The sequence below is a fragment of the Pristiophorus japonicus genome, chromosome 5 (genome assembly GCF_044704955.1).
Source record: "Pristiophorus japonicus isolate sPriJap1 chromosome 5, sPriJap1.hap1, whole genome shotgun sequence".
Taxonomy (NCBI): domain Eukaryota; kingdom Metazoa; phylum Chordata; class Chondrichthyes; family Pristiophoridae; genus Pristiophorus; species Pristiophorus japonicus.
Window position 1 is genome coordinate 45,804,688 of NC_091981.1, and position 22,500 is coordinate 45,827,187.

General features: G+C 45.6%; 1 protein-coding gene across 2 annotated transcripts in view; it reads left to right on the plus strand.

Moving 5' to 3' along the window:
* The first annotated feature begins 12,713 nt into the window (after positions 1-12,713).
* Positions 12,714-22,500, plus strand: part of tgfbr2b (transforming growth factor beta receptor 2b) — a 75,470-nt gene continuing 65,683 nt past the window's right edge. For both annotated transcript variants that reach the window (XM_070880578.1, XM_070880580.1), the window contains exon 1: positions 12,714-12,913. In XM_070880578.1, coding sequence (XP_070736679.1) covers positions 12,847-12,913 — 67 coding nt within the window. In that variant the 5' untranslated portion in view covers positions 12,714-12,846. The remainder of the gene's footprint in view (positions 12,914-22,500) is intronic.

The window sequence follows — 22,500 nt, forward strand, 5'->3', positions numbered from 1 at the left end:
CTCCTCAGTACCAGATATAGTAGGATCGTCCACCGACTCCTGCCCCATGCCCCCACCTTCTGGCCTCTGTGGTCTTGCCTTGGAATGTGCTGCTGGCTGAGCTGCAAAACACAAATGAGGTTATTAGAGGAGAAGGAGGTGCTCGGGTCACATTGTGAGTCCAGCTCTACAGAAAGTATATGCACGACAAAAGCACCACCGCTATCAAAATCATTACAGACATCGCATTTCATGACCATCAACACATTTGCATTCCAATGATTTTCATTAGGCCATCATTATTTCTATGACAATTTTATGAAATTATCTATCATACTGTTTGGAGATGAGTGTGGTATCTATTGACTTTACATGACGCAATGGTGTAAGCTTTACTCATGTGGCATCACTTCAGGGTCTGCAGATGCTTCTGTGGCTGTCTGGGGGTGCTTCCCACAAGTGCGAGCACACGTTCCTCCATGTCAGTGATGTCGCTGGGGACTGGTGGCACCCCCCACCCGTTTGCCTCTGCATGGACCTCATCGTCAATACCGTCTTCTATAAAAGGTGACAGGACATGGCATGAGATCATTGCGTGATATCATTGCTAGGTACTGTCACAGAGACTGATACAACACATAACCGACAGATCTAATCATGATTATTATGATAATTATCATTCTTTACCTAAAGACGCACACCGTGACCGCAGGCTTTGAGTAAAACATTCCCGGTCAAAGTGCAAGACCTCACATCTGCTGATAGTCACTCATGGCTGTTACAAATCAAATTACATAAATACATAAGTACATGTAAATCAATGTAATACTTACTCTTACGGATCCCTCAAGATCATTCCATCGTTTGCGGCATTGGTTGCCCTCACGCACCTCATTGGTTGCCGACGTGACCACCTCTGCTACCTCGATCCATATCTTCTGGTATGCCTTTGGGGTGGGCTTCCCACACCCTCCCTGTGTCAAATCACCCCAGCGTAACTCGACCTCCTGCAGGAGGGAGGCATTTGTCTCGTCCGAGAACCTCCTGGCTCTTTTGCGCCCTCCAATGTGCTTCTCTCCCACCTCACTCTCTCCAGCATCAGTCTCCACAGCGTGCTGTGATGCCTCCTCCTCTCTCTCCATTATAGGCCAAATTCGGTCAAATATGTGGCTGGTAACAGCTACTTTTTGTTTCCCTACTTGCTGTGAAGCTCCAAAGTCTCCCTCCTTCCTCCCAAAGCGGCCACACCACACCCAGCCACGCCTTCAGTCCCTCTGAGCTCCCTCTCTCTCTGTCTCCTCTTCTGCGCATGTCATGATGACCCTTGACCTCCAGAATCGTGGGAATCGAGCGTTGCCATGCCATTGCTAAGGACGGCCACACTTTACCGCAGAAGGTCAAAAAATTTAACGCTACCGCCCATTTTATATCGTTTACTTTAACACCCATTTTCAAAAGTGGAGACTTGGTGGTTTGAGAACGGGCGAGAAGCCGGCGATCTAAAAACCCTTTTTTAACGGCCACGCCGGAATATCTTGGGCGATAACCACAAAAGTGGAGGTTCTAGCCCCATGTTTCTAATCCATGAACCCTAATTTCCCTCTGGTCCATGATCCCTACTTTGCCTCTGGTCCATGACCCTTAATTTCTCTCTGGGCCATGACCCCTAATTTCCCTCTGGTTCATGAACTTTAATGACCTCTAGTCCATGAGAACTGATTGCCCTCTGGTCGATGAGCACTGATTGCCCTCTGCTCCATAAGCACTGATTGACCTCTGGATGTTGAATTGTAGTAAGCCCCTTCCTCCTCTTCCTGGGCTGGTCTCAGGGTTCTCTCTAGGCCTCCAGGCAGGAGCAACAGCAGGTAGCTCCTTCTCTCACTGCTCCAGGCTCCAAGTGAATAGGTCACGCCTCCAAAGCTCCACCATTGGTCCCCAGAACTCTTTTTGGGAGGAAACTAAAACATTAAATCATTAAATCGTGTCGCCCCGATCTGGGGGACACACCAAACATTTTCAAGGCCCTTTTTTTTTGTTGTTGTTTTTTTTTGTGTTTTTGTTTTTTATGTTTTTTTTGGGGCACTAAAATCATATTTTTTTTCCTCTAAGTGCCCCCTATAAAAGGGGAGGGGGACACTAAAAACACCGGCAATTAAAACAAATTAAACTTTAAAACATAAAATCAAATTAAAATTTGGTTGCCGGGCGTGATGATGCACTCCAGTCCCACTGGTTGACCTCTGGTCCACGAGCATTGCTTGACATCTGGTAGCTCATTAAGTAACCATGATTAATGCTTGAGCCTTGCCAGTGAGTATCAGCACGTTATTTGAACTCCAAGGGCATCACAGGTGAGCCTGATCCTCTTCTCACCCCGCGCCGGCACAGAGGCCATTCGGATAATGAACAGGACCGGTGACCCTGGTCATTTACTTTTTATAGTGCCTCTGCTGTCACCTTGGCTGAGATTAACTAACTTAGAATAGTCCAGGAATTGAAGCTGTTACCTCACTCTATTACGGGAAATGGTAGTATAGTTGGCTGTGTCACTGGACTGGGCCTGGATTAATAATCCAGAGAATCTGAGTTCAAATCCCACAATGGCAGTCTGGGAATAAAAAGATGGTATCAGTAAAAGTGACGATGAAGTTATTGGATTGTCATAAAAACCCAACTGATTTACTAATGTCCTAAGGGAGCAAAAACTGCTGTCCTTACCTGGTCTGGCCTATATGTGACTCCAGTCCCACAACAATGCGCTTGACACTTAATTGCCACTCAGTTGTATCAAAGAAGAGAAGGCCCACCAGCACCTTCTCCAGGGATGGGCAATAAATGACAGCCTTGCCAGCAATGCTCACATCCCGAGAATGAATTTCTTAAATAATCTGTGAAATTGGGATTGGCCAGATACAAAGCAATAATACTTTTATCAAAATTATAACATATTTTATTGTAATTAGTTGGCAAGAAGAAACAACATAAAAACATAGAAACATAGAAAATAGGTGCAGGAGTAGGCCATTCGGCCCTTCGAGCCTGCACCACCATTCAATATGATCATGGCTGATCATGCAACTTCAGCACCCCTTTCCTGCTTTCTCTCCATACCCCTTGATCCCTTTAGCCATAAGGGCCACATCTAACTCCCTTTTGAATATATCGAACAAACTGGCCTCAACAACTTTCTGTGGTAGTGAATTCCACAGGTTCATAATTCTCTGAGTGAAGAAGTTTCTCCTCATCTCGGTCCTAAATGGCTTACCCCTTATCCTTAGACTGTGACCACTGGTTCTGGACTTCCCCAACATCGGGAACATTCTTCCTGCATCTAACCTGTCCAATCCTGTCAGAATTTTATATGTTTCTATGAGATCCCTTCTCATTCTTCTAAATTTCAGTGAATATAAGCCTAGTCGATCCAGTCTTTCTTCATATGTCAGTCCTGCCATCCCAGGAATCAGTCTGGTGAACCTTCGCTGCACTCCCTCAATAGCAAGAATGTCCTTCCTCAGATTAGGAGACCAAAACTGTACACAATATTCAAGGTGTGGCCTCGCCAAGCCTCTGTACAACTGCAGTAAGACCTCCCTGCTCCTATACTCAAATCCTCTCGCTATGAAGGCCTTCTTCGCCGCCTGCTGTACCTGCATGCCAACTTTCAATGACTGATGTACCATGACACCCAGGTCTCGTTGCACCTCCCCTTTTCCTAATCTGTCACCATTCAGATAATATTCTGCCTTCCTGTTTTTGCCACCAAAGCGGACAACCTCACATTTATCTACATTATACTGCATCTGCCATGCATTTGCCCACTCACCTCACCGATCCAAGTCACCCTGCAGCCTCATCGCATCCTCCCCACAGCTCACACTGCCACCCAACTTAATGTCATCTGCAAACTTGGAGATATTACATTCAATTCCTTCGTCCAAATCATTAATGTATATTGTAAATAGCTGAGGTCCCAGCACTGAACCTTGCGGTACCCCACTCATCACAGCCTGCCATTTTGAAAAGGACCCATTTATTCCTACAGTTTAAGATGATCAAAAGAATTGATACAGTAGATAGAGAGAAATTATTTCCTCTGGTGGGAGAGTCCAAAGCAAGGGGGCTAAGTCATTCAGGGTGATGTTAGGAAGCACTTCTTCACACAAAGGGTAGTGGGCATCAGGAAAACTCCTACAAAAAGCTGTTGAAGCTGGGGGTCAATTGAAAATTTCAAAATTGATAATTGATTTTTGCGAGACAAGATTATTAAGGATTACGGAACCAAGGCGGGTAGATGGAGTTAAGATATAGACCAGCCATGATCTAATTGAATGACGGAACAGACACGAGGGGCTGAATGGCTGACTCCTGTTCCGACACCGGAGATAATTTTTCAGACAAATGAAGTTCTACAGAGCAACTCAGTCCCCAGCGAAAGGGATAAATCAGATATCTTGGAAAAAAATAGATTCACAGCTTTTTAAAACAGATGGTATATTGGTCCAACTCATTTTATGATAGTTTTGAAATATAGCAGAGAATAGGCCAACAAAACCTAGACTGTCTATTTAACAAGTCAGCAGTTCAGATAACCTGCTGAGTAAACAGTAACCAACTCATGGTGCCGCTGCCTAGGAAGAGGGAGTTTAAAATACGTTTGAAATTAAACAATGAGGAGACACTTAGACTGAAACATCCAAATAGGTGTAAAGGTGGAAGAATCTGCGTTTGTCCAAAACCTGAGTTTGTGAATCTGCACTATGTAGATTGCACAACTTTAAACACTCGCTACAACTTGCAATGAGAAGCTTTAACCTATGATATCATGACTAAGCCATGCGTTGGCAACAGAATAAAACCAGATGTTGGTCACACAGCCCACAGTAGGTAGAGAAGACTGGATTCATGTTTCCTGTTGTTTTTTAGTAAATTTACACTGGACCAAACAGGTTTTAGCTGGCAAGCCTCTTGCCCTGCTAATTGTTTTAATTTGCAGTAACATAACAGTGACATAAAATCCAATAGCGAACTAAGCTATTACTTTAAAAGCTATCAAAACAGGCGCATAGCGCTGTGTGTAGCAACAGAAAGAAAAAAGGACTTGCATTTACAAGGACACCCCAAACGCTTTACAACCAAAGAAATACTTTTGAAGTGTAATGACTGTTGAAAGCTAGGAAACAAGACAGCCAATAAGGTTCCACAAACAGGAATGAGATAATGACTAGATCATCTGGTTTAGTGTGGTTGGTTGAGGGACAAATATTGGTCAGGACATTGGGGAGAACTACCCTGCTTTTTTTCGAATAGGATCTTTACTTCCACCCGTGAGGGCAGACAGGGCCTCGGTTTATTGTCTCATCCAAAAGACAGCACCTCCGAAAGTGTAGCACTCCCTGAGCGGCAGCCTAGATTCTGTGCTTAAGTCACTGGAGTGAGGCTTGATCCTAAAACCTTCTGACTCCGAGACAAGAGTGGCAGGTGGGGAGTTTGACTGGGGTGGTACACCTGTCACACTGTAACGCAGGTGTCCTAAGGCGAGCTCAGGGAGGACAGAAACCTCCCGTGGAGCAGAAATGGTAATAAAAAGAGAAACATCTACAAAAAGTTTAAACCGCCTCGTATCTTACAGCAAAATCTGCATAAATACATAAAATGACCGAGCCCGAGCTGATACCAAATGACAACAGAGTACTCCGCCTTTGGGAAAGAAGAGCCAGCCACAGGAATACAATGAACATAAGCAAAGTCAAGGGTTAGAGGAGGCCACCCCACCCACCTCACCACAACTCATACCTCAGACAGAACAAATCTCTAACGAATTAATGGTAGAGTGGCGTGGACAATGGTTATTAGCCAAAGATGTAGTCTAAACTGTAGATTCAAGTGGGACTTGTTAAATATAAAGCAATGTCCCCTCGTTCTCTGCACACAATGTCAGTCGAATAGTCTATGTATCTCTACACTATCCCTAAGTCTCTCAGCATTCTAAAGGATCATCTCCCCCCTCACTTTTCTTTTCTCCAATGAAATCAAGTTCAACTCTGGCAGTCTCTTCTTGTATCTTAGAACCCTCAGTCTCAGAATGATATTTGCCTGCAATAATTCTCTAAGATCTATCCCAGGTATCGACATTATGCACAATATTCCAAATCAGGTCTTCACATGTCTCAAGCAGACTTGAGAACAGAAGCTGTGACTCAAAACCCAGTCAGGTTATTAGGAAATGGCTAACAATATTTAGGAAATATCTAATTAAGCTGTTAGCCTTGGTTCAGTGGTAGAATCGTCCATAGTCTCCTGTACAAACTTTCTCCAGCAGTCAATGTGACAGCATTTAATCTGATCTTAGGAGTAGACTGAATCAACACTTGCATCTGCCTGAAAATTCCTTAAATGACATTGCCCTTTAATATTAAATGCTCATTTAATACGTGATTTACTGTATTGAGGTATAAAGTTAAGAGGAAGAGGTGAGTGTGCAATTAGCACAATTTATACAGATAATAAAAGATACAGTCAGGGTACTGAGTTGGGAGGCAATCAATTGGTGTTCTGATATAATTTAGAACTTTAAGTGTAAAAGTATTCTGAAAAAGAGTCACTTGTTCCCAACTTTAGGATTTAAGGTCGTTTGACAGTTGCATGGGCCTTTGTCAGATCACAGGCTCGGCCTACTCATTGAGAACAGGCCCTAGTTCTTACAGTGGTGCAGTAGGAGCACTTTGTATACCAGATATTGGTCTGCATTTTGCAGTGGGTCCATACTCTGAGAGCATGCTGTCATACCGCCTTTGAAATACACCGCAAGTTCAGGATTTCTGCAAGCTTGGTTAAAGAGGAGGGTTTTAAGGAGGATCTTAAATGAGGAGGATGAGGTGCAGTGGCAAAGGGGTTTTGGGAGGTAATTCCAGAATATGGGACCTAGGCAGCTGAAGGCATGATTGCCAATGGTGGGGTGAATGCACAAGAGTCAGAGGAAGAGAGAGTTTAGAGGGGAGGGTGTCGGGGTGAAGTAATTAGGGAAGGGCAATGCCATTGAGGGATTTAGTGACAAGGAGCAGCATTTTAAGTTTGAGGTGTTGAGTAAGAGGAGCCAATACATTCCAAGGATGGGAGTGATGGACAAGAAGAAATCAATGGGGGAGAGAATACAGGCTGCGGGGTTTTAGACAAGCTGCAATTTATAGAAGGTAAAGGATGGCAAGCTGGCAAGGAGAGCATTGGAGTAATTGACTCTGGAGATGACAAAGGCATGGATGAGGGACTCGCTAGTGGATGGGCTGAGATAAGGGTGGGACTGGACAATATTATGGAGCTGGAAATAAGTTGCCTTTGTGATGAAGAGAAATGGGTTTTGAAGCTCAGCTCAGCGTCAAACACCAAGTTAGCAAACAGTCTGGGGCAGCTGGAGACCATGGCCAGTAACCCAGTGTTCTGAGTCAACTGGATATTAAGTTACCAACTCACAAATTGAGGTGCTGAAATGAATATGAATATTTTAGTAATAAAGATACTCCGCTGTTAGAAATGAAGTCATTATACAAATGTACAATGACACTAATATAAACTACATCAAGTCTCATCTTATATTATTTCAGTGAAAGTGACACACACTAAGCATCATAAGGGCTGAATTCCTGGGCCCCTTTTATCCAAACAGTAAACAGGAGCAGCGTACCACAAGTGCCCTATACTTGGCCAACCCTGGGATCGTCCCTATTTCCTGTTCCTAGCCATTTAATGAGGCCGGGGCAGCCTGGGCACAAACCCATTCCCTGGATACAGTGGTTAGGATAGAAAATTCCGAAGTACCTGCTGCCTCTACTGGGTGATTGAGACCTTCTGGTTGCTGATGGAGATCAGTTGTTGGAGATTGAGGTACAGAATTCTGGACAGGGCTGCAAAAATAAAAATGTGGCCTACCTTCCATTCTTCAGCCTGCCCTGGGACCTCCTCTCCTCCATCTCCCCCCCCCCCCACCCCACCCTCCAACCCCCCCGCCCATGATCCATTGCTTAGCAGTAGTTTTGAATAGGCCCAGTGCCAAGTGATCCTGGGTACCCCAGCAAGTGTGTCAAACGGAAATAGACACAGGAGCCCAGGAACTCTCCCCCCCACCCCCCATCCCACAAGAAAGTACCAAGCCCCAAGGGTAAATGGAGTTGAGGTACAGATCATCCATGATCGATTTGAATGGGAAGCAGGCTTGAGGGAAGCTCGGGAAGCCCAGAGGTCTGAGAGTTTGGGAGGTCCAGAGGCCTGAGAATTCGGGAGGTCCAAGAGTTTGGGAGGTCAGGAGGCCTGAGAGTTCGGGAGGCCCAGAGGTCTGAGAGTTCAGGAGGCCTGAGAGTTCGAGAGGCCTGGAGGTCTGAGAGTTCGGGAGGCCTGGAGGTCTGAGAGTTTGGGAGGCCCAGAGGCCTGAAAGTTCGGGAGGTCTGAGAGTTCAGGAGGTTGAGAGTTCGGGAGGCCCGGAGATGTGAGAGTTCAAGAGGTCTGCGAGTTTGGGAGGTCTGAGAGTTCGTGAGGCCCAGAGGTCTGAGAGTTCAAGAGGTCTGAGAGTTCGGGAGGTCTGAGAGTTCGGGAGGCCCAGAGGTCTGAGAGTTCGGGAGGTTTGAGAGTTCGGGAGGCCCAGAGGTCTGAGAGTTCAGGAGGTTTGAGAATTCGGGAGGTCAGGAGGCCTGAGAGTTCGGGAGGTCTGAGAGTTCAGGAGGCCCAGAGGCCTGCGAGTTCAGGAGGCCTGAGAGTTCGGGAGGTCTGAGAGTTCTGAGAGTTCGGGAGGTCTGAGAGTTCGGGAGGCCCAGAGGCCTGAGAGTTCGGGAGGTTTGAGAGTTCGGGAGGCCCAGAGGTCTGAGAGTTCAGGAGGTTTGAGAATTCGGGAGGTCAGGAGGCCTGAGAGTTCAGGAGGTCTGAAAGTTCGGGAGGTCTGAGAGTTCGGGAGGCCCAGAGGCCTGAGAGTTCAGGAGGCCTGAGAGTTCAGGAGGCCCAGAGGTCTGAGAGTTCAGGAGGCCTGAGAGTTCGGGAGGCCTGGAGGTCTGAGAGTTCGGGAGGCCTGGAGGTCTGAGAGTTCGGGAGGCCCAGAGGTCCGAAAGTTCGGGAGGTCTGAGAGTTCGGGAGGTTTGAGAGTTCGTGAGGCCCAGAGGTCTGAGAGTTAGGGAGGCACAGGTGTCGGCAAGGAGTTCATTTCTGGCAAGGAGCTCACATGCTGGGCGTGTATTGTAGACCCCCAAAGAGTGGGAGGGAGATAGAAGATCAAACATGTAGGCAAATTTCTGTGAAATCCAAAAATCATAGGGCAGTAATAGCCTACTATTACTGCCCTATGATTTTTGGATTTCACAGAAATTTCAACTCATAGGATTTCAACTATCCTAATAATGATTGAGACAAGTATAGTGTGCAAGATATAGAGGCTGCGGAATTCATAAAATGCATTCAAGAGCACTTATTTAGTCAGTAAGTAACAAGCCCAACATGGGAAGTGGTGATTTTGGATTTAGTTTTGGGGAATGAAGTTGGGCAGGTGGAAGGGGTATCAGTGGGCGAGCACTTAGTTGCCAGTGACCATAATTCAGTCAGATTCAAGGTAGTTATGGCTAAGGACAAGGATAGACCAGGAATAAAAGTCCCAAATTGGAGAAAAGCTAACTTTGCCAAGTTGAGAAGTGATTTAGCCATAGTGGACTGGAAACAGCTACTTGTCGGTAAATCAGTGTCAGAACAGTGGGAGGCATTCAAGGAGGAGATCTGGAGGACTCAGGCCAAACAAGTGCCCTTAAAGAAAAAGGGTGGGAATAACAATTCTTGAGCCCCCTAGATGTCTAGGGACTTACAGGGGAGGATAAAGAAAAAAAGGAAAGTGTATGTCATATACTGACGGCTAAATACTGTAGAATCTCTGGAAGAATATAGAAAGTTCAGAGGTAAAATTAAAAAGGATATTAGGAATGCTAAAGAGAGAACATGAAAAATTCTTGTCAAGTAAAATTAAGGAAAACCCAAAAATGGTCTATAAATATATTAAGAGTAAGAGGATAACTAAAGAAAAGGTAGGGCCTATTAGAGACCATGAGGGTAATCTCTGTGTAGAGGCGGAAGATGTTGGTATGGTTCTTAATGAATACTTTGCATCAGTTTTCACAAAGAAAAGGGGCAATGCAGATATTGCTATCGAGGAGAAGTATGACATTTTGAATGAAATAAATATAGTGAGGGAGGAGATATTAAGGGGTTTAGCAGCTTTGAAAGTGGATAGGTGCTCGGGCCCGGATGAAATGCATCCCAGGCTGTTGAGCGAGGCAAAAGAGGAAATAGCAGAGGCCTTGACCGTCATTTTCCAGTCCTCTTTGGATTTAGGCATGGTGTCGGAGGACTGGAGGACTGCTAATGTGGTACCCTTGTTTAAGAAGGGAGAAAGGGATAGGCTGAGTAGTTACAGGCCTGTCAGTCTAACCACAGTGGAGGGAAAATTATTGGAAAGAATCCTGAAGGACAGGATTAATCAGGGACAGTCAGCACGGATTTGTTAAGGGAAGATCGTGTTTGACTAACCTGATTGAATTTTTCAAGGAGGTAACCAAGAGGGTCGATGAGGGAAGTGTGTACGATGTAATGTATATGGACTTTAGCAAAGCTTTTGATAAAGTCCCACATGGCAGTCTGGTCACGACGGTAAAAGCCCATGGGATCCAGGACAAAGTGGCAAGTTGGATCCAAAATTGGCTTCGCAGTAGGAAGCAAAGGGTAATGGTTGATGGATATTTTTGTGACTGAAAGGATGTTTCCAGTGGGGTTCTGCAGGGCTCAGTACTGGGTCCCTTGCTTTTTGTGGTATACATCAATGATCTAGATTTGAATATAGGGGGTATGATTAAGAAGTTTACTGATGACATTAAAATTGGCTGTGTGGTTGATAATGAAGAGAAAAGTCATGGACTTCAGGAGGAGATCAATCTACTGGTCAGGTGGGCAGAGCAGTGGTAAATGGAATTTAATTCGGAGAAGTGTGAGGTAATGCACTTGGGCGGGACCAAAGAGGAAAGAGTATACATATTAAATGGTAGGCCATTTAGAAGTGTAGATGAACAAAGGGACCTTGGAGTGCTTGTCCACAGATCCCTGAAAGTAGCAGGCCTGGTGGATAAGGTGGTCAACAAGGCATACGGAATGCTTGCCTTTATTGGCTGAGGCATAGAATACAAGAGCAGAGCAGAGTATTCTATAATACTCTGGTTAGGCCACAGCTGGAGTACTGCGTGCAGTTCTGGTCGCTATATTATAGGAAGGACGTGATTGCATTAGAGAGAAGATTTGCGAGGATGCTGCCTGGAATGGCGAATCTTGGCTATGAGGACAAATTGGATAGGCTGGGTTTGTTCTCCTTGGTACAGAGGTGGCTGAGAGGATACCTTATTGAGGTGTATAAAATTTTGAGGGACCTGGTTATAGTGGATAGCAAGTGCCTATTTCCCTTGGTGGAGGGGTCATTTATGAGGGGGCATAATTTTAAAGTGGTTGGTGGAAGGTTTCGAGATGATTTGAGGGGAAGCTTCTTTACGCAGAGGGTTATGGGGGTCTGGAATTCACTACCTGGAAGGGTGGTAGAGGCAGAAATCCTCACCACATTTAAAAGGTGCTTGGATGGGCATTTGAAGTGCCGTAACCTGTAGGGTTACGGATCCAGAGCTGGTAAGTGGGATTAGACTGGATAATCTCTTGTTGGCTAGCGCAGATACAATGGTAAGTACTTCAGGGAATCGAATACGGCCAGAGTGATCTCCTGGACTAGTGTCGATTGCCTGGATGGGTCGGGGAGGAATTTTCCCAGATTTTTTTCCCCAATTGGCCTTTTTTTTGTCTCTCCCAGGAGATCGTATGGCTCCAGTGGGGGTAGAGAATAAAATGTTGCGATGCATGGGGTATTGCAGTTGTTTGGGGTGGACTGGTTGGACCGGATGCTCTTTACCTGTGTGCCATTGTTCATTGTCCATAGGTTTATATGTAACCTTCAGGGCTGTTGACCGAGGGCTGTGTGGCTCTTTGTCAACTGGTGCAGGCACGATGGGTCGAAATGGCCTCCTTCTGCGCTGTAAATGTCTATGTTTCTATGAACGGCTCGCTGCTGTTCCTAGGTTCCCAGGAACCCTAGGGGCAGGCACTAATGGGGCGGAGACTCAGGTCTCCTCCACTGGCCTTTGTGCCTGCAGAATGCTCAGTGCCCAGGCACAATGGGCCAGAAAAATGGCTCCCCTGCAGAGCTCGCGGCGCAGAAGGAGGCCATTCGGTCCATCTTCTGTACCTACTCCAATCCCATTTCCCCTCGCTCTTCACACTCTTGCTTTTCAAACATTACTCTCGGCTAAACAGAGATGGAAGAAAAAAAGTGTGACAAACACTTTTTTTTGTGGGTTAGGTGAAATGGGTAGCTGGCCCTTTAATCTTCCAGATCAGTCATATGCAAAGGCAGCTTCCTCTCTGCTGCATAGAAGCTGCTGGCTCTACCCTGTGCTGAATTGTGAGCACACTCGGTACATTGCAGTGTGGTTTAACGCTCTCTCTCTCTGTCTCAGAAATTGCATGTTGCCCAGCTGGGAAGACCTGAAGCAGGCTGATGATTGGCTGGAGGAGTCTTTTTTTCCTCTCGCTCGAAGCCCAGCCCTCTTTCTGAATTTGAAGTTTCCTGTTTGCCCTTAAGTACATAAACCAATGACTCATAGGCGCATTTTGACTCAAGACAGACAGAGAGAGAGAGAGAGAGAACTCGAAGTTGGGACGACAAGCCTCCACTTAAAAAAAACTTTACAAACTTTTCCATCTGTTTTCTTTCTACCCTCGGCCATTCCCAGACGGGACCTTTAAACTGCGGGACTAATGGATTGCTTTTGGATCTTCGCTGTATTTACAGGCTCAGCTTTTTCAAACTGCGTCCAAGCTTCCGGTAAGTTTGTTGAGTGCAGCGCACCTCTCTCGGGGCAACGCGCCGGCTCGCAGCGCTCACAGCCCGAGGCGGAAAGCTGTACACCCGGGCTGGGCAAAGGCAGGAGTGCTAGGCTGGGCTTGGCTTGGGCTGGGCAAAGGCAGGAGTGCTGGGCTGGGCAAAGGCAGGAGTGCTGGGCTGGGTCGGCGGTGACAGCGATCGGTGCAGGCTGCAAACACCGCACAGTCCAGCACCTCTCAATTGCATTTTGGAGCTGGGGGAAATGAGAGGGTTTCTATCTGCACCCTCGGATTGGCACATTAGGGCCACCCCTGTCCGGGGCTGGGAATGTGCACCAGGTCGCTGCTGTCCCATGGGAGCCGGGCTGGGCAGCAAGGGGGGCAGCTGGCGGCAGCGGGTGTTGTAAACCGGGACTGTGTTTATTGGGGTAATGTAAACCGGGACTGTGTTTATTGGGATAATGTAAACCGGGACTGTGTTTATTGGGGTAATGTAAACCGGGACTGTGTTTATTGGGGTAATGTAAACCGGGATTGTGTTTATTGGGGTAATGTAAGCCGGGACTGCGTTTGTTGGGATTGTAAAGGGGAACTGTGTTTATTGGGGCACTGTGTTTATGGGAGTATTGTAAAGGGGGGGGGGTGTTTATTGGGGGACTGTGTTTATGGGGGTATTGTAAAGGGGACTGTGTTTATGGGAGTATTGTATTGGGGGACCGTGTTTATGGGAGTATTGTATTGGGGGACCTGTTTATGGGAGTATTGTATTGGGGGACCGTGTTTATGGGAGTATTGTATTGGGGGACCGTGTTTATGGGAGTATTGTATTGGGGGACCGTGTTTATGGGAGTATTGTATTGGGGGTATTGTAAAGGGGGACTGTGTTTATTGGGGACTGTGTTTATTGGGGTATTGTAAAGGGGGACTGTGTTTATTGGGGGTATTGTAAAGGGGGACTGTGTTTATTGGGGACTGTGTTTATTGGGGTATTGTAAAGGGGGACTGTGTTTATTGGGGGACTGTTTATTGGGGTATTGTAAAGGGGGACTGTGTTTATTGGGGTATTGTAAAGGGGGACTGCGTTTATTGGGGTATTGTAAAGGAGGGCTGTGGTTATTGGGGGGACTGCGTTTACTGGGGGTATTGTAAAGGGGGACTGCGTTTACTGGGGGTATTGTAAAGGGGGACTGCGTTTACTGGGGGTATTGTAAAGGGGGACTGCGTTTACTGGGGGTATTGTAAAGGGGGACTGCGTTTACTGGGGGTATTGTAAAGGGGGACTGCGTTTACTGGGGGTATTGTAAAGGGGGACTGCGTTTACTGGAAGTGTCTGAGGTTGGCTGAGTTTCTTGTGGGTGATGTGTTTGCAGAGGTGGGTTGTGTTACTGGGAGAAACTTATTTGCTGAAGTGTGCTGAGTTTACTGGGAGTGGCTGATAACAGAGGTGGTCTCTGTTTAATGTTGGGAAATATTATGGGGAGAGTGTTTGTAAAGTTGGGCTGTATTGGGCAAGGCAGATTGCTAAAATATTTCACAAGGTTAATATAAGTAAGTGACTGCTGCAAGGGTTTACATTCCTCTAGTGCCTGGGTTTAGTGATCTTAAGGTTGAAACTGCAACAGGGAAACATGGCTGTAAGGGATGTGTGCGCGTGTGCAAGTGTATGTAACTGAGAGAGTATTAAATTGAACCGCACCTCAATCATTTTTGTTGACCTGTCTCCAGTTATTGATATTTATGATTTATTTGCAAACAGAAATGGTTTTCTTAAGTCTGTGCCCATCCTGCAAACATCCAGCTTGATTACATTTGATTTTTCCACAGAGAACACTGCTTTCATTTTCTTTCATTCTGTTAGCCTGCCAGCTTCACTGAGAGTGTGTGGTATTGGAGTAGTACGGCGAGCATTGATGGGGCTGTTTGATTCGGAATACATTTGCAACAAGGCACTTTGATTATAAATCCTGTGCCATCTGCAAAGCATAATCACTTGGCCAGCAAGTGAGCGGAAAGGATCTAAAGGTGGCATATGAAAGGTCTAACAGTAACAAAATAGACGTTTCAATAGTTGGGAGATTGTGTGGGGGGGTGGGGGAGCAGCTTTTGTTTCATTAAATAATATTTGCTATTTTTTTTTAATGCAGTGGAATCCTTTTAATGGAATCAAAATGAAAAGGCAATCTCTTTCAGTAGGCTATTTGTGTTTTAGGAGAATTGAAGGGGATTAGGGGACTAAAACTGCACTGTAGTCACTGAGGTAGAAATTCCCCTCCGCCCGAAACGGGGTGCATCTTCCTTTTTTTTTTGAAATTTTTCTCTGCCGCATGGGTTGTGGTGGAGGTGCCATCGATATTCGGCACTTGGAAGATTTTTTTTTGGTCGGAGAGATGCAGTTGCGGCTGAGGGGCGGAAGTGACCTTGCAGTGGCTCAACCGCCCCGATCACTCAACAGCACCGCACTAATGACGTCAGCATGTTGTTGATGACATCGTTGCGCTAACGCGTCACAACATCTCGCCCCTTCAGTTAAAGGGGAGGACCGCTGCAAGCTCTGCATATTTTTAATTTAGGTCCACTGGGCCACCAGGGAGGGTTTCGGCTGGGCCAACAGCCTGACACCCAAGAAGGGGTGCCAGATTGCCTGTTGGCAGCTCGGCCGAACCAGCGGGCATAATTGTCGGGCCGACTGAAAAAATAAAATGGCACCGCCGGCAGCACCACCTCCTCTTTAAGGACGGCTGTGCCTCCGACCAACAAGGAGTGCACCGACACAAAAAGCTGTCAGGGGCACCGGCCAGCTGCAACGCCGCTCCCGCGGGGCAATTCCACAAAAGGGACATGTCCCGTGGGGCAATTTTGGGAAGGGGTCGGCATGTGCACACCGTGGCAGGAAAATGGGCGGAGCGGTCCTCTACACGGCTCCGCCGCTGATGAAGGACAATTTACAAAATGGCGGCCCCTCCGTGGCGAGTCGGTGGCCATTTTGCGCTGCCGCTTTAGGGCAGCCAGAGGCCTTATTGGGATGGGCAATTTTGGCCCCACTGTCTTTAAATGCATTTGCTACTAGAAGCATTTGTCATGATCAGAGAATATTTATAGTGTTTGTAGCTTATATCTACTGCACTTAAGATATGTGTGTCATGGGTCAAGGATGGTCAATTGGCTTCTCCTGAGCTGTGTGCTGCTGTTCTGTATTTAAAGTAAACTTGAGCTCATCCGAAAAGCTGCAGCCCGTGTCCTAACTCGCACCAAGTCCCGCTCACCCATCACCCCTGTGCTCGCTGACTCTTGGACGCCCTTGGTTCTCGGTCTGGCAAAACCTTGATTTTAAAATGATCACCCTTGTTTTCAAATCCCTCCATGGCCTCGCCGCTCCCTAGCTCTGTAACCACCTCCAGCCCTACAACCCTCCGAGATCTCTGCACTCCTCCAATTCTGGTCTCTTGTGCATTCTCATTTTCCATCGCTCCAGCATTGGTGGCCATGCCTTCAGCTGTCTCGGCCCTAAATTGTGGAGTTTCCTCCCTGAACCTCTCTGCCCTTCGACCTCACCTAAAAAAAAAAACACCTCTTTGACCAAGCTTTTGGTCACCTGTCCTAATTTTCAGGTTTTCATTTCCAGATTTATTTTAAAAACTGAACTCAAATTCTCCAACTGCCATGCTGGGATTTGAACCGGTAATATAACCACTATACTACCATACCTTCTTCCGGTCGGAAAACATGGCAATTTGTTTGACACTACTTGCTTTCCAATTGTTTGGCATTTAGTCAGCCTTGTACAGCTGTCACCAGCAAGTCATAACAAACATTGTAGAATATACATATATATAATATTATTTATATTTGAAACTCTCCCGGTTCCATGGGAAGGCCATTCTAAACATGGCCTGCCTGTGCGGTTACTAGCTGTGTGTTCCAGCTGAAATACAGCCAAGCCCCCACCCCTCCATTTCCCAGGCAGCCCATGGGGCAATGGCAGATGCAACAGGCCCACCAACACATCTGTCACTCTGGAGGGAATTGGGAGTGGCTGGGTTAGAAATTCATTGGCGCAACTGTTTAAAAAATAATTATTTGTCATAAAAATAAAGCATGCTTCTGTTTAAAGGGACATTCAGTAGAACTGAAGCATAAAACTATCCCGATATTTTGAGTCCCTATGGGTCAGGTAATAGTATCAGTGGGTGGGGGGGTGGGGTGCAGGGTGGTAATAACTGAAAGGTTATTAGTGAACTACATATGTATTATGATTTCATTACATGTGCAGTGTTACTGAATATCTGTTGACATGTGTTGAAATTATTTTTAATACATAATCTGCTTTCACCATGGCAACCATTTGACAATGTCAAAAAAGAAATCTCAGTTTTACATTTTGAAGATCTGCATTTAGGTTGTGTTGTATTGCAGAAGGTTCCAGCAGGTCATGAAGATGGAGAAACTGCAGGGGAACATGATCAGAGAGGGATCATCTGAAACACACATGTGTGAAGCATAAATACCAGCATGAGCCAGTTGGGCTGAATGGCCTGTTTCTGAGCTGTAAATTCGATGTAGTTCAGAGAGTGCCAATATAAAGACGTTTTCAGCACATTTAGGCAGAGTTTAACTGGCCTCAAAGCCTTGCTGTGTTTTATTTTGTTGAGACTTTATTTATCTGGGCTAAACAGTTTGAAAATCAGTATAATTCATTCAGGAAGTCTTGCTCTTTTTTTCATATTTTAACATTTTTCACAAATTACAAATTCTGGGAGAGAGCAACTCTTAACTTCAGAAAACTATTTCTTCTCCCTTTTACAAATACTGTGAAGAATTTTTTTAAAAAACAGCCTCAAAAGATCTTTTTGAGGTGATGGTTACAGTTGAATCTGATCACTACCCTGTTTATTACTTGTGTGTGTGTGTGTGTGTGACTTCTGCAAACATTGAAGAAAATATTCCGTTTTATTTAAGTTGCAATGCTTGGGTTCTGGTTAAGGCTTGATTTTGAAGGGCCCTCCATAAATAGGTCCTCCTTGTTGATCAAAAGCTGTAATATATTCCCTTGTATAAAAGGTCCTGGTTGTTTGATAACACTGTACTTACACTGTTATAAATAATGAACACGTGTCTAATCTAAACCAGCTGGGCTGCTCTAATGAGGATATTTTAACAAGGCTTCCAGTACGGAAGACTGTACATTTTTTGCGCATGTTTCACAATCATTGAAATAAATGATATAGAACATTGTGTATATTATACAGCATTGTTCCGATCCATACATGTAATGGCTTTATTTATTTTTGATGACGCTACATGGTTAACTTTTTCAGTAGTTGAAACATTGCAGCTTGATAAGAAAAAAGAAAGAAAGACTTGCATTTATATGGCGCCTTTCATGACCAACGGACGTCTCAAAGCACTTTACAGCGTAGTTTAGTATAGTGTAGTGTAGTTATTGTTGTAATGTGGGAAACACGGCAGCCAAAATGCGGATAAATATTGGGCAGGACATCGGGGATAACTCCCCTGCTCCTCTTCGAAATAGTGCCATGTCCATCTGAGAGAAGAGGCGGGGCCTCAGTTTAGCGTCTTATCTGAAAGACACCACCTCAGACAGCTTTACTCAAATTGGCTGCCGTGTTTCCTACATTACAACAGTGACTACACTTCAAAAAGTACTTCATTGACCTTAAAGTGCTTTGGGGTGTCCTGAGGTGCAAGTTCTTTCTTTCTTTCCATATGACGCAAACTGGAGCAATCCAAAGCGGAACAGAAACATCCAATGACCTGTGTCTCTGATCATGTTAAAGGCTGTGATGTGCCCTCGGGGTGTGGAACGTTTCAATGAAGCTCTTTCTTCCCCTTGAAGTTTCTGATGCTATCTGAATCTCTTAAATCTGCTACAAACTTGAGTATATCCACAGATGAAGCTTCTTGTTCGTAACATGTGCAGCGTTTCGAACTGCATTGCTTCAAGGATAAATGCACTGCTCGCTATGGTGCTGAGCTGTTCTGACGTCTGTCCATTCTGAGTTAACCGATCTCTGTTGGAGACCATAGAGTTGGCCTCAGCGTTCTTTCGAGACTGAGATTTTCAAGGCTGCGATCGATCGATTTTTAAAAAGAAAGACTGGCACATATATAAAGCGCCTTTCACGACCCGAGGACATCCCAAAGCACTTTCCAGCCAAGGAAGTACTTTTGAAGTGTAGTCACTGTTGTAACATAGGAAACGTGGCAGCCAATTTGTAAGCACAGCAAGATGCCACAAACTGCGATGTTATCAATCACCAGATAATCTGTTTTAGTGATGTTGGTTCAGGGATAAATATTGGCCAGGACTCTGGGGTAGAACTGCCCTTCTCTTCTTTGAAATAATGTCTTAGAATCTTATAACGCCCACGAGAGAGCAGACGGGGCCTCGTTTTAACATCTCTCCGAAAGATGGCACCTTCGACAGTGTAGCATTCCCTCAGTACTACACTGGATTGTCAGCCTAGATTTTGTGCTCAAGTCGCTGCAGTGAGATTAGAACCCACACCCTTCTGACTTGGACTTGAGAGTGCTATCCATGAGTCAAAGGTGGGTAAAATGAGTTGAGGTACAGATCAAGCATGATCTGACTGAATGGCAGAGCAGGCTCGAAGGGCTGAATGACTTGCTCCTGCTCCTATGTTCCCTCATCTAGGAAGGGAGGGAGGGCAAATTAGCTGGAGTTCCTGCTCCTGATTGTTATCCAGTGACTCCTGGTGGAAGATGTGCATGTTGAGTAAGGACTGGGCTGGTTCTCTGCAGTCAAATACTCCGCTGACATTTTCTAGGGTTGTACATGTAGAATGGTGGTACAATTTCACAGATGCTATATCACAGCACTGGGTCTGCACATTAAGCGGAGGAGGGATACAATTAAGGGGGCAGGAGGTTCTCTAGAGGTTTCCCAGTAGAGTTTAGTGCCAGAATTTGTATCTTCAGATGCCAGCAGCATTATGGCTGGTGAGTTTGTGAACAAGTCCAAATAAAAGTGAAGACAAAGTTGACACTGCAACATCCGTTATTGGACTTTTAATATATTTCGTGGGCTTGCAATTAACAAATTACAACAACAACTTGTATTTATATAGCACCTTTAACATCCTCAGGCGCTTCACAGGAGTATTTGAGATAAAAATTTGACACCGAGCCGTGTAGGTAGAAATTTGCGCAGGTGCCCAAAAGCATGGTCAAAGAGATAGGTATTAAGGATCGTCTTGAAGGAGAAAAGAGAGGTGGAGAGTTTAGGCAGGGAGTTCCAGAGCTTGGGGCCTAGGCAACAGGAGGCACAACCACCAATGGTTGAGCGATTATAATGAGGGATGCTCAGGAGGGCAGAATTAAAGGAGCGCAGATATCTTGGGGGAGGGGGCGTTGTGGGACTGGAGGAGATTACAGAGATAGAGAGGTGCAAGGCCATAGAGGGATTTCAAAATAAGGATGAAAATTTTGAAATTGAGGCATTGCTTAACCAAAAGACAATCTAGGTCAGTGAGCACAGGGGTGATGGGTGAGCAAGTTTTGGATCACCTCTAGTTTACATAGGGTAGAATGTAGGAGGCTAGCCAGGAATGCATTGGAATAGTCAAGTCTAGAGGTAACAAGGCATGGATGATGGCTTCAGCAACGGATGAGCTGAGACAAGGGTGGAGATGGGCGATGTTACGGAGGTGGAAATAGGCAGTCTTGGTTATGCTGCGGATATGTGATTGAAAGCTCATTTCAGTGTTAAACATGATTCCAAGGTTGCGAACAGTCTGGTTTAGCCTCGGACAGAAGTTGGGGAGAGGAATGGAGTCAATGGCTAGGGACCGAAGTTTGTGACGGGGACCGAAAACAATGGCTTCGGTCTTCCCGATATTCAATGGAGAAACTTTCTGCTCATCCAGAACTGGATGTCGCTCAAGCAGTGTGACAATTTAGAGACCTTGGAGGAGTTGAGAGAAGTGATAGTGAGGTAGAGCTGGGTATCATCAGCGTACATGTGGAAACTGATGCTGTATTTTCGGATGATGTCGCCAAGGGGCAACATGTAAATGAGAAATAGGAGGGGGCCAAGGATAGATCCTTGGGGGACACCAGAGGTAATGATGCGGGGGTGGGAAGAGAAGCCGTTGCAGGTGATTCTCTGGCTACAATTCGATAGATAAGAACGGAACCAGGCAAATGCATTCGCACTCAGCTGGATGACATTGGAGAGGAATTGGAGAAGGATAGAATGGTCAACCGTGTCAAAGGCAGCAGACAAGTCAAGAAGGATGAGGCGGGATAGTTTGCCTTTGTCGCAGTCACAAAGGATGTCATTTGTGACTTTGATGAGCGATGTTTCGGTACTGTGACAGGCGTGGAAACCGGATTAGAGGGATTCAAACGTGGAAAGTTGGGCATGGATTTGGGAGGCGACAACAAGTTCAAGGACCTGAGAGGAAAGGGAGGTTGGAGATAGGCGGTAGTTTGCAAGGACGGAGGGGTCGAGGGTTGGTTTTTTGAGGAGAGGGGGACAGTACCTGGAGAGAGAGAACTGTTATCAATGGGAGCCAGAAAAGGAAATTGTGTGGTCAGCAGTTTGGTGAGAATAGGTTCAAATGTGCAGGAAGTGGGTCTTGTGGACTGGATGAGCTCAAAGGTCATGAGGGGAGATCGCCGATAAACTGGAGAAAGATGTGAGGCTAGGGCGGGGGGTTTCCTTAGAGGACGTTTGGCTCGGTGGGCTGGGGGAAGGAAGGGAAGTCCATGAGCTCCTCACTCTTATTGTCGGAGGTGAGGGTGGAAACTGGGGCGAGGGGTTTAAAAAGATGGTTAGCAGTGGAGAATGGAAGCTGGGTTTTATCTTTACATTCCACAAAGATTCTGTAATAGTAAGCGATTTTGGCAGATGAGAGCAGGGCCCAATAGTCCAGCCAGATCTGGCGGTGAATGGTTAAACCAGTTGTCCCTAAATTATTCCCTAAAGGTTTATCTGATTTCAACATATTCTCTCAAACCTTCCGAAGAATATTTCAAAGGATAGTGATGATAGCATTGAATATTTTTCACTGTTACTATGTCAGCACCAAACTCTGCCTCAATCAAAGCTTCAAATCCTTGTAATTCGCTCTGTCTCTGTCTCTGGATAGTTCTTTAATTCTCATTCCTTCTTACTGCCATAGAAACATAACGAGCTTCTGGGGAAAATATTGTGAAATGTTTAGTTTCTGAAAGACGCCAGTTTAAAATAATAAAACTATTTGTTTACTGTCAAGATCTATTGTTTGTGCCTGTTGCCCTTTGTGCTTGTTATTTTACTGCTGGCTCTCCATTGTGCCTGTTATTTGTATAGGTCGTTCTTGTGTGTCATCACACATCTACAAAAATGATAATTGAATTACACCCTCGTCCATATTTTTCTTGCCTCCAGACTCGACCATTCCAATGCTCTCATGACCAGCCCCCCATCTATCACCATCCATAAATTAGAGCTTATCCAAAATGTTGCTGCTTGTATTCTAAATCGCACCAAATCTCATTCACCCATCACTCCTGTGCCCGCTGACATTCATTGGCTCCTGGTCCATCAACACTTCATTTTTTTTA